The sequence below is a fragment of the Lepidochelys kempii genome, chromosome 15 (genome assembly GCF_965140265.1).
Source record: "Lepidochelys kempii isolate rLepKem1 chromosome 15, rLepKem1.hap2, whole genome shotgun sequence".
Taxonomy (NCBI): domain Eukaryota; kingdom Metazoa; phylum Chordata; order Testudines; family Cheloniidae; genus Lepidochelys; species Lepidochelys kempii.
The window spans coordinates 12,253,873-12,267,014 of NC_133270.1; the positions used below are offsets into that span (position 1 = coordinate 12,253,873).

General features: G+C 40.5%; 2 protein-coding genes across 3 annotated transcripts in view; one reads left to right on the forward strand and one right to left on the reverse strand.

Moving 5' to 3' along the window:
- Positions 1–12,405, forward strand: part of GNAZ (G protein subunit alpha z) — a 144,111-nt gene extending 131,706 nt beyond the window's left edge. For both annotated transcript variants that reach the window (XM_073312842.1, XM_073312843.1), the window contains exon 3: positions 10,362–12,405. In XM_073312842.1, the coding sequence (XP_073168943.1) occupies positions 10,362–10,706 (345 nt within the window). In that variant the 3' untranslated portion in view covers positions 10,707–12,405. The remainder of the gene's footprint in view (positions 1–10,361) is intronic.
- Positions 1–13,142, reverse strand: part of RSPH14 (radial spoke head 14 homolog) — a 209,257-nt gene that overhangs the window by 165,225 nt on the left and 30,890 nt on the right. The window lies entirely within an intron of this gene.

Sequence of the window (13,142 nt, forward strand, 5' to 3'; positions counted from 1 at the left end):
TGAGAACCCAGGTGGTGGTTAACCTTCCACTTCCCAATGTTTTTTTACTTAGTTTTGTTTATTTCACTAAGTACATTCTACAACTGAGAGATTAACTAATTCTCAGAAATGTCCGTTAGCTTGCTAAAATATGTTGAAAGTGAACCTACAGTCTGATAACTACTTTTGAAGCTGCTCAGAAACTTATGAGAGACTCTATTTATTGGCATATGAGCTCTATAGGCTAAAGGATGTCCACTGATGTAATACAGCACAGCCACCAATTAGACCAGGAATATTTTTTTTCTAAAACAGTAGTCCCATAACTTCAAGCTATTACTGAAAATATTAGATTAAAAATACCAAAATTTAGGCTACAGCTCTTATGATCCTAAATTGCTCCAGGGGCTCCAACTGGTTCCCAAATCAGGGGAGCATAAAGATGGCAAAAATCCATTTGATTTGAGGATTAAGATCATCATGTTTAGCTATTGTATCTTTTGTATTCAATGTGGATTAGCATGATACCACTTAGCCTCACTCATATTCTGCAACCATTTTCCATAGTAAATTGTCACTTTTCTGTTTCCTACTAAGACACATGTCACAGGAACATATATATGGCTGGAGGATCTCAAATCCAAATATGATTAACTTAATTTGTGTCAGTGTTCCAGTGGATTTAAGAATGAGTTTTAAGCAGGCTCACATTCTATCCCTCCTCTACAGTGCAAAGTAATGAAACTGTCACATAAACAGCTCTGAGCTTGCAGAATGTGGAAAAGACTTTATTGGCTTGGAATATTAGCTGATGTTGAACAGGTATGGCCATCACAGTATACATTTCTCAAAATTCATACGGTTAGGCCTCGCTAAACATTTTTGTAAAAAGTGTCTGCTTTCCTTAGGAAAATTTTGATTTTATCTTAAAATCAAAATTGAAATATTTTAACCAAAAACCAAAATATTTTAACTTAGAGATGCTGCTGCAGTGTTTCATGAGAGTTGCAGTATGGTTGCCTCATGTCCCTGTTCTTCTCCATGGGCAGGCTCCTCAGTTGGATTCCCTCTCCCATGCTGAATTGTGACCAAGGAACTCCCAGGATGTATTGCCTTTCCTCACTGGGAAAGACGATTGTGGTGCGTCATGTGAGGTATCATATCCATGAGCCCAATCTATAGAGGAGAACGGGAGTATGAGGTATCTGAACTACAGTTTTATGACTAGCTCCACATATCATATATTTGTATTATGAATATTTGGAGTTTCATTAAGAGTTCAGAGCCTGTTTTAATCCTGACTATCTAACCATATTGTAAATGTTCAAGAAACAAATTAGCCACCCTGTAGCCAAGATTACATCAAACTAGCATCTTGTGTTTACACATCCACTCTAGACCTGGACATCAGGCACTTGCATATAAGTATGCATTTAGGTGTTCTTTGATCCTGTTCAATAAGACAAGTATGGCTATTTGTGTGTATATACCCAAACTACTCCAGCTCCCCATGCTGGAGAGAGATTACATAAAAATTGATGATATTTTAGTGTGGCTAGTGGCTTTTTTTCTTTATCTCAGAAAACACAAGGAGATAAAAAATAAATTCTGCTTTCAAATGGAATGTGGAATATTTTCTTGTTCAAATACCGTGGAAATACAGTATGCTTCCAAACCTGATGGGTTTCTATTTGACTTTATTATAAAATGTTTAACTCCTGTAGTTGTAAGGGATTTTTACCCACTTTCTCTCATTTTCCTCTAACTGCTTTTTCTCATTTGCTGCTTCATTTTCTGGGTTGTTTTTTTTTTTTTTAACATTTGTCACTCCTTTTTTCCCCATCTTCTCAGTTTCTTCATCCTTCATCTGTTCTTTTTATTTCAGTTCTTTTTCTGGCTGCCTTTTTGTGTCTGTTTTGCTGCCACTCATTTTTCATTTCTTTTACTTGCCATAGCCATTTTTCTCAGATAAAGAGGAAAAAAGGGGAGTCCTAAACTAAACTCCTAAATTATTTTCCAGTCTCTCCTCCTGTGCAATTTTTTTTGTCTATCATTTTATTTCCAGCTGTAGCATCCTAAATAAAACACTCCTCATCAGCTGTACCCAACAACCCAGATCTCAGTCAGAGCACTACAACTGAGGCAAGCCTGAAACTGAAAAAACTCAAAGCATATTCTGTGAGCTCAAAAACAGTTCTTAGGAGATAGTGGAAACACAGAACCCTTGTCATTTTCAAGACACTGCAATTGTAGTATGGCACTAATTAGGATCCAGATGCCTCATGCTCTGGATGAAGAGCATGTACTTTATGATGAGGAATCTGCACTTGCCTCTCTAGCAACCAAAGATGTGTGCATTACCCCTGATTGGTGGACAAAGTATTTTTTTCTGGGCTGCTTATCAGCCCATGCCTCACCAGGAAGATGAAAGATGTCCAAATGCCAGTGCTTCTGATAGAAACATTTGAAGGGAACAACGGGGACACTTTTAACACCCAGTGAACTGAACTGCAGTAAATAAATTTTAGATGGTACAGAATTTAAATAATGACAGTTTGCTAAGAAATAGAGACCATTTTTAGAGGCACTTGGCAATGCTGCAATAATTTTTGCTTCAGTGGGGTTGTACCAGGGCAAATAAAGCAGAAGCCCTAATTTAAGACAAGATACATTTGGCAAGCATTATCCCAGTCTTGGAATAATTTTCCTATCATGCTAGCCAATGAAGCATAGTAGAACACTTTGATTCACATCTTTGAGGAACAAGTTCTCAGATCTGTTCAGCTGCCTCCTGTTGTGAATACCTGTAATCACCAGCAGAGGAGCGCGGCAGAAGACATCTCCCCTCTCCTGTGGAAGAAACTCTCAGACTTTCTCTGCTCCATCACTACCAGAGACCTCCTATTACTACTCCCTGCCCCTCAACTTGTGTGTGACATCACTAGAGAATAAAATTCTGGTAGCCAAGGGAGACAATGAGAAGACACTTGAGGCATCCTCCCCTCTCACACATACATACACAGTGATTGCCACTAAGAATACACACAACATGTCCTGTCTTCTCCAATCCATTCTAGCATATTTTTACACCAGATCCACCCTTACAAGGGCTACCAACTAAACGCTCTGGACAAAAGTATGATACGACACTCAGCCTTGGAATTTGACTATCTGGAGGCAGAGTTCTTTAAGGGACTTTGGACAAAAATATCCCCTACCTGCCAAACCCAAACTATTCCTGGGGTTGGAAAATGTCACCAAGATGTTTCCTTCTTTGTAGCCAATTTATTAACCACATCTTGACACAAAGATCTGGTCGTAAATTGGGCATAAGATTTGGATAGGAACATATCACTGCTTAAATAAATAGAACTGCTACTGAGAGTTATTGACTTCAGTTCACTTTACACAGGTCGTGGGTACATATACAGTGAACTGCTCCGAAAGGTAATACTTAACACCTTTCCAGTTGTTCAGAATGAAATCACATATTGCTGTGGCTCTGTCTACACTTTCTTGAACATTTCACAGCAGTTATAAGTCTAATAAGATACAAAATACTGAGGATTCTTGGGATGTTTTCAAGTCTTAACACAAAGCACTTTCTTATCTAAATTACAATAATTTGAGATCTTGTAAAATGGGGTTTTGAATTGTACTTCTTCATCTTCCCTTTTAATGATATGAGGATTTTCTATTTTAAACTTGAGGGAGGAAGAAGGATTTTTGGGATATCTAAGGATTGGATTTTTTTCGGGAGGATTATACATGACTAATCTAGTATTGACTGAAATTAAGTTACTGGGTTAGTTGAGAAATATTGTCATATGTGGGGATTCTAGTGCGGATTCCTGTATCCAATTCTTATCTATCTCTTCTATTATTATCATGATATTATATGGCTGGAAAAACACCTCTGCCTTTGTGTATCCATTTTCTTTCTTTGCTCTGTCATTATTTCTATTAAGAAATATCAGTAAAGAGTATTCAAAAATAAGAAAAAGATTGGAATGACTCCTTGGTGATATGTTAAGATTAATTGATGGTGCTTCTTTACCAGCTCTAAGTGGGAAGGATGGCCTGTACAATACCACAATGACTTTGTTAAAAGATGCTCTTGTCTTCTAAAAAGAGAACACTGAAAATATCAGAGGTGGGCAAATGCTTGAAGATTTGTGATGCCCACTTCAACTCTAAAATTATTTAAAATTCCTCAACACATATAAAGAGACCTTGACTGTAAACTTGAAATCTTTTATAAATTCTTGTCTGATCTTATGATTTTGAAATCTCAGCAAACAGTTTTAGACAATATTTTTTCACTGAGAGTCTCACTATGTGAAATTTAATGGTGTGTCACTATCAAGTGTGGTGGTGGTACACACATAATGGTTGGAGTCTGAAGGCTTTTGATGTTGAATAAAAAACATTGAACTTTTAAGACCAAAAGAGCCGACTAAAGTTTTGAGATTGAAATCCCAATAAAACTTTTTACAGGAATTAGTACCTAATCTGCAACGTGTTGGAAAGAAATGTCCTTTAGTGTAAATATCTGTAAGCGTGAGACTTCTTTCTGTCTTCTTTTTGGACAATATTTAGTTGAAATATTGACAGCTGCTAGAACAATTTTCTTCTCTGCACAAAAAAACGTATGTTACAAAGGAGAAGGTCCTTTCTGGCACACAACTTTCCAATAGCAATTGGCACCATGGACAGCTCCATCTGCCATTTATCTACAGGGGGACATCCCCATGTGGATTAGTTAAACCCCTGTAAGTTAATTAAACCAAAGTTAATTAAACTAAATCAAATTAAGGCAACTTTAATTCGGAATGAGGGTTTTCACACCACAGTTTAATGCGGTTTAACTAATCCACTTAAAATACAGATCTTTAGTTAATTCATATTAATTTTCTATGATGTCCCCATATAAACAGCCTTTATTTTTCAAAGCAACAATATGTGGGAGAACAGTGTGCAGAAGAAGGGTAAAATATGGCCCACAATTTCTAACAGATGTTTCAATCCAACGTTAGTTTTCTTAGGTCCTCTTCGGGGACTGTTACCTTCTTGTGCTGAAGGGGCTTGCCTGTTCCAATGATCGGAGAACTATGCTGTTGGGAGCTTCATGCTCCTGGTAGGGTCTCCCAAGGCAAACAGGTCTGAGGGGAGGTCCAGACAAAGCATGGTCCAATCCCTCAAGTCCTCAACAGCGGATCAGGTGGAAAAGGATCTTCAGATCTTAACAGCTGTGAAAGCGGATGAAGGCTGCAGCAAATTGGAGATCTCCAATTGTTGCAGACTTTCCCTGCCCCAGACCTCCAACTTGTCGTGATTGTGTGGTTGCTGTAAGCGCACCAGCTTCCCCATGTTAAAAGAAATCATGTGCAGGCTTCACCAGTGGGAAATAATATCTTTCCAGCCTTCCAAGTTGTGTGGCAACAGACTAGTGGTGATAGGGACAGGATTAGTGAATCTGGCACTCCCTAGCCACGAATCTGCATGTAGGTGGTGGTAGTTATATGGTCGTCTGGCACCTGGACTGAGACGGGGTGCAATTTGGCAGCTACTATCACAATTGAGCAGTCCTCTTTAGGATTCCCTCTGCTCACCCCACATGGGGAGAGGGCTAGAAAAGGTGCCCAAAACCTAGGCTGTCTCACCCAATCCTGGCTGGATTACCGCGTCCAGTGGGATCACTCTGCCTGCTGTCAAAGCTATAAAAAGACAGTGACTTTTGCTAGATGCAATGTTCGCACCCTGATGTATAACAAATATAATGCATGACTGGAAAAAAGAACTGCTAACGTTGCCAGGGAGCTTGCAAGATATAACATCAACGTCGCTCCCCTTAGTGAGACAAGGTGCCCAGATGAAGATCAACTGAGAGAAGAAGGTGGAAGCTACACCTTTTTCTGGAAAGGGAAATCTGCAAAGGGGCAGGCGCATTCATGGTGTCAGTTTTGCAATTAGGAATAAGTTTGTCAGTCAGTTTACAGAATTTCCTGTAGGAATCAATGAATGTCATATGATTCTTCATCTTAAGTTCAGCAATAACCAGTCTACTGCTGTCATCAGTGCATATGCCCCAACACTCGATGCTGTCAGGGATATCAAGGAACAATTCTATACAGATCTTGACAGAGTCTTGACCAACATTCCCAAGGAGGACAAGATCATGCTCCTCGGAGATTTTGACGCTAGAGTCAGGCATGAATCGGATCTCTGGAATGGCTCTATCGGAAAAGAAGGAGTAGGAAAGGCCAACTCCAATGGCATCCTCCTCCTGAGCAAATATGTAGAACATGGCCTGGTCATCACAAACATCCTCTTCAGACAAAGTGAGACGTATAAGACAACCTGGAGACACCCTTGCCCCAGGCATTGGCACCTTCTGGAGATCGGAAGGATGTCCTCATCATGAGGGCCATGCATGGAACCGATGACTGATGGACAGACCATTGCCTTGTTAGATCTACCATGAATTTCCAGATCGCCTCATGGCATTGCAAGCAGGCAAAAACAGTACAAAACAAATTCAACATCAAGTCCCTTGAAGATATAGTGACTTGGGAGAAAATTCAACAGTGTCTCCAAGAGAGGTTCAGTGCTATGCCTACAGTTGATGATGATAATGAAAATTTCTAGAAAGGATTAAAGACTGCCATTCTCTTGGCATATGCTGAGTTCATTGGCTATGTCACCCACCATCACCAAGATTGATTTGATGAGAATGATGCTGAGATTCAGGGTCTGCTCGACCAGAAAAGAAAAGCTCATTGCTATGGCAAAATGACATATTACACCAGCAGAAGAAAGAGTCATACAAGCAACTCAAGGCTGAAGCCCAAAGGAAAATCTATGACATCAAAAATAAATGGTAGTGAGAAAAAGCCAAGGAGATTGAGCTTTTTGCTGATAAACATGACATAAGGAGCTTTTTTCCGGCAGTAAGGACCATTTATGGTCCCCGCTCCCGTAGTCCCACACCACTCTGAGCCCAAGATGGGTTGACATATTTTAAGGACGTCCAAAGCCAGATGGAAGGAGCATTTTGAGTTACTCTTGAACCATGAGTCAACTGTCTCTGATGCCACTATTGAATCTATACCTCAACGACATGAAAGACAATCTCTTGCTGACCTCCTTGTCCTGGAAGAAGCAACACAAGCCATTATGCAAACCAAGAACAATAAAGCAGCAGCTGGCATGCCAGCTGAAGTCTATAAGTTTGAAGGTAAAGAACTGGTAAGTAAGCTCCACAAACTTTTTCTTCATATCTGGTATAATGAGAAGATTCCAGAAGACTTGAGAAATGCCAACATTGTTACAATCTTTAAGAAAGGAGATAAGTCGGAGTGTGGAAATTATTGAGGCATTGCCTGGCTATCTACAGCAGGGAAAATGTTTGCCTGTATCCTCTTAAACCAATTACTTCCCTTGCTGAGAAAATATTGTCAGAATCTCAGTGCAATTTTAGACCAACTGACGGGACAACTGTCATGATCTTCATTGCCAGCCAAATCCAGGAAAAGTCTCGGGAGCAAAATCAGGGCCTGTACATGGCCTTCATTGATTTGACAAAGGCCTTCGACTCAGTCAATCGCGAAGCCCTATGGAAGGTGCTGGCCAGATTTGGCTGCCCTCCAAAATTTATTAAGGTCCTAAGGCTTCTCCATGATCAGATGAATGCCACTGTTCTCTGTCATGGCCTTGAGACTGACCCTTTCATCATCAAAACTGGGGTTAAGCAAGGATGCATTATTACCCCAACCCTGTTCTCCCATCTATTTAGCAGTCATTTTAGTGCTAGTTAAAGACTGCGTCCCCAGTGGAGTTGACATTCAATACAGAATGGATGGACGGCTTTTTAATCTTTGACATCTCCGCTCGAAGCCTAAAGTCCTCAAGGTGTCCATTACTGATCTTCAGTATGCTGATGACTCTGCTATCCTCGCACACACTGAGAATGATCTTCAGTCCACACTGTATTTTTTTGCACAAGCTTACCAAAGCCTAGGACTCTCAGTCAATACTGAGAACACTAAAGTGCTCTGTCAGCCTTCTTCATGCCTTGCACATGACCCACCACAAATCACTATCGAGGGACAGACTTTGGAGACAGTCGAGCACTTTTGCTACCTCGGTAGCCAACTTTCTCAAAATGCAAAAATTGACAGTGAGATCCAGCACAGGATCTAGTGCGCAAGTGCTTCCTTTGCAAAATTGCTCTGATGCGTTTTCACAGACCATGACCTGTGGCAGGACACCAAGATCCAGGTCTGTAAGACAACTATTATTCAAACATTCCTTTATGGATGCAAAACCTGGGTGACCTATCGACAGCACTTCAAGAGTCTGGAGAGGTACCACCAACGATGCCTCCCATAGGTGCAGGAACTACGGGTATGGGGAGTGCTGCAGCACCCCCATATTTTACATGGGGCTCTGCTCCCAGGCCCACATGTGGGGTCCCAGCCCCATGCCTGGGGCTCTGCTTCTGGCTCCCAACATGGGGTTCTGGCTGCTACCCTCATGCCGGGGGCTACACCCCGGCTCTGCACACAAGTTCCCAGCTTCCACCCTGCACCTCGGGCTCTGCTCCCGGCCCCACATGTGGGGTCCCAGCTGCTGGCCCTGCACCCACCCCCAACCTTGGCCCCCTTACCTCTGTCTGGGTTCCCCCCTCCTGTAGACATGGCCCTGCTCCTGGACCCAGCTTGCGGGGGTGGATGGACAGGGGTAATGGGGCTGGCTTTTAGCACCCCCACTAGTAAAAGTGTTCCAGCGCCACTGATGCCTCCGGAAGATCCTTCGCATCAAATGGAAAGATCGCTGCACTAACGCCAGCCTCCTCACTGAAGTCAGTGTCACCAGCATTGAAGCAATGATCTTCATTCAGCAACTCCACTGGACTGAACATTGTGTGTGGATGCTAGACTTTCGCCTCCCAAAACAAGTCCTCTAGTCTCAGCTCACCCATGCTCAGAGATCCCGTGGTAGTCAGAGGAAACGCTACAAAGGCACACTGAAAGCGTATTTCAAGAAAACTGATGTGGATGGACATCACAAGGTGGGAGGAACAAGCCATCAACTGACCCCAGTGTGCCACATCCTCCATCAGGCAGTAGCTCGCTTTGAGGAAAAGCACCTTGCCCTCAAAGCTGAAAAGGAAGGAAAAAGAAAGAACTTTTTCCCAGCAGGCATCTGGCCTGCCAGGAAATGTCTATACTTACTGCGGGTGGATCTGTGGTTCCAGGATCGGACTCCTGAGACATCTCAGGACCCATAGTAAATCTGTGGTAGAGATCATCCTTGAATCGAGGGATCGCTGATGATGATGACTCAATTGGTATTTCCAAAATAAACGGTTCCTGTCAGTCACTTCAACGTGTTGTCAATGGTAGTTATTAGTTTAGAGTGGCAAGTGGAAGATCAGAGGTGTCTACTAAACCCTTTTAGCCAAATTCTGTCTTCATTTTGAGTTGCCCCTTCTGTCTGAGAATGGATTTGGCCATCTGGAGGAAAATATACTTTTTCATATATATCTTTCCAAAGTTACTATTATTAAATGGGAAAGGAAATACAGGAGAAAAAGGGATCAATTCAAAAATGAAGTAAAATTGCATAATTTATATATACAACTTGTCAAAGCTTCAAGACGAGACAATACTACATAGATATAACATGTTAGGTTGGGGATACCTGTAACAAAACCGGTGAAGACATACATAAATAGGAAGAGGAAGGGAGGAATGGACCAGGTGGAAAGGGGGAAAGAGAAGAGGTTTGGCGGAATGGAGGTCTGGCATTCTTTGAGCCATTTCAACATTTTTTATTCAAATATATCTAGAAACAGTGTCCAAATTTCTTTGGATTCATATAATTTATCCTTACAACAATAAGCTATTCTTTCTTTGGCTGCTAACTCAGACAGGTGTGAATTCCACTGCTTTATTCTGGCCATAAACCTACTCTTCTATTTTTGTAAAATTATGTGCTTGTTGGTCATTGCAGCCCAAAAAATGTGTTTGCAATGCTAGCCTGATTGTGGAAAACAGTGAAGTACTACAGCAGCTGTTCTTAAAAACTTCAGTCTGACTTTGCCTCACAGTTACCGATTATTAAAAAAAATTAAATCAAACTAAATGAAGCTGTAATCTATAGTGAACTGTAATATGTCAACTTAAGTGAATTAAGGTTCCTGAAAATTCATCCTAAGGTAAGATGTACAGTCAGACAGGAAGCAGGAATGAGAAACAGATAAGAACATTCTAAACAAAAGGGAGTTGTTCACTAACAGCTGTGATTATGTATTTCTATGTATTTTATATAGTTTTGTTCACAAACTGTTGCTGACATTGTTGGTTCCTTCCTTGCAGAGTCGGATGGCAGAGAGTCTGCGTCTCTTTGACTCCATTTGCAACAACAACTGGTTTATCAACACTTCCCTCATCCTCTTTCTGAATAAGAAAGATCTTCTGGCAGAAAAAATCCGACGCATCCCGCTAACAGTCTGCTTTCCTGAGTACAAGGGCCAAAACACTTACGAGGAGGCAGCAGTCTACATCCAACGCCAATTTGAGGACTTGAATCGCAACAAGGAGACCAAGGAGATTTATTCGCACTTCACCTGTGCCACTGATACCAGTAATATCCAATTTGTCTTTGATGCGGTGACAGATGTCATCATTCAGAACAATCTCAAATATATTGGCCTCTGCTAAAAATCTATGGGCCTCAGTCTGTTTTCCTGAGGTGACACAAAAGGGTCTTACCACCTCCATTTGTGGCGGAAACAATGGGGTAGTACTTGAAGCCCAAGGAGAGGAAGGGGGAAAGCTGAATTATGTTCACAGCCCCCACACATCCCTCTTATCCCCGCCACAAACATTTTTTTTCAAAAATACATGTTTTGCAGGGTGCAAAGGCTCCAAAAAAAAGTTGAGGTGTAACTATGTGGAAATGTTATCACCACAGTCACCGCTGGCTCATTCTGTTTGTTTCATTTCATTTTCCTCAGATGGCAGAGCTACCATATTCTGTGTAAGAAATAATACTTCATCCAACTGTCCTAAAATCCATTTTACTGCGAGGAAGATGCAGAGCTGTTGAATGGGAAATGGGCCTGCCTTGCAGTTTTTTTTTCTAGGAGAAGAGCTAGTTCCAATCTAAAGGCAACAGAACAGGAGAATTTCAGTAGAGTCTTCCTTACAGCTGTACAGAAGGAAAACGTATCCACCATACTGTCACACACACACACACACACACAGTATATACACACACATCATGTAAAGAGATGCACACAACTCGCAGCATATACTATTTACACACTTCTGCTCTGCTTCATTATGTCATGGACACCTTTCCTGTTAAAGGAATTGTTGGTACAGAACTGTTCTATGATTTCTAGCCTGACCTTTAGCCCTTTCTTCAAAGCTTCAAAATATGCAGCAAGAGTAGATGAATGAAATAACTAATTAAAACTAGGCCAAATCAAGGTCAGTGTTTCTTCTACCAGTGAGGAATTTTATACATCAAGAGTCTTCTTTACATCTTTTTTTGCCAAGTCTTGTGGTGTTTCACAAAAAAACAAACAAAAAAAAAAACCCTGAAAGTCAAAAAAAGCTGTGTTCTTTTTTTTAAACACAGACACAATCAAAAAAATTTAAAAAATCACAAGGTAATTTTTTAAACTATCGTTTTAGTGTCTGGATTGCTGAGTGTGAAAGTTGCCAATGGACATTCTGCTCCATTGCTCCAAAGAAATTCTGGGAAATACAGTGATATCGTAAAAACCTTCCCAGGGAGCTGGAGCCAATGAAACTGTGTATTATATAGCCTTTAAAGTCTTTTTTGTTGTTTTTTATTTAAAAAATGTGATGTATTATTAGAAGGTTAACAGATGAGCGATATGAACAATAACTAAATGTCTTGATATTTGAATTTAATAATTTAAATTATTTGCAGTTTAGTGAAATTAAAGAAACAGAAGAGATGCATTCCTTAGTTCCAGGTTTCATCTCGTACAGAAATACTACTGGATATAGTACTGTTTCAGCGAAATTATGGCATATTTGAATGTCAGACGAGCTCTGTGGGACTATACTGGAAAATCTCACATGGATCAAATGGGCCTAAATCTCTGGTCATTTGATTCTTTACCCCCCACCCCCTTCCATAGAAAAGACTTCTTACAGACTTCAGTGTAAAGTCAATGTGTAAATATACATTCAAGAATTGTAAAGCACATTCACACACACTATGGAAAATCTCCTCTCTTCCTTTGTTCCCCACATGTACCAAGATTAGTGTGAGAATTCTCAGCCAAGGGCTCTAAGAAATTTAAAAGAAAAAAAGTTAATTATACCATCAAAGTTAAAGGTTGTCCACATTAAGAAAATAAATAATCAGAATGATACTGAACTGGTCCACAGTGTGTTCATTTATTGATATTACAATTTAATAGTTTGCACAATTGAATGATGTTTCTAAATCTTTTTGCCAGACTGCAGAATTTTGTTCATTTGCTACAAACCTCTTTTCACAGTTCATCCACCAAGATTAAGGATAATCTTAGTGTACAGCAAAAATTGTATCTAAAGCCTCAAATTACTTCAGAGAGGATGTTTTTTCCTCTGACAAAACCACCACAAAATTCAATAGGATTCCTCAGAAAAGGGCCAGTAGTAACTCTAAGAGGGGTACTGCAGTTCAAGATTGAGATGGAGCTCTGTGGAGGAAACTTCCATGACACCCACCTGCATTGCCTGGCTCTAGGTGGTGCTTTCACAAGCCTCATGTTCAGCAATATATGTCTATATATAGGTATGTATATAGCCAAGATTTTTAAAAATTCATGCCTAAAATTAGGCTTCTAAATTCATACTTAGGGGCCTGAAGAAGTGGCCTGATTTTTCAAAAGTGCCGAGCTCTCAGCAATTCTCACTAATATCAACAGGTACTGCTGGTTGCCTAATACGTTTGAAAATCAGGCCATTTATTTAGGGATCTCAATATGGATTTAAGAGCATCCATTTTTCAAAATGCTGGCCATATATGAAGGATTTTTCAATGAAGCCCAGGTGATTTAGTCACAAAAGTCCCATTGAAAATTTCAAAAATTTGCCCTTAGGCTCTTTGGAAATCTCATCCATCTACAA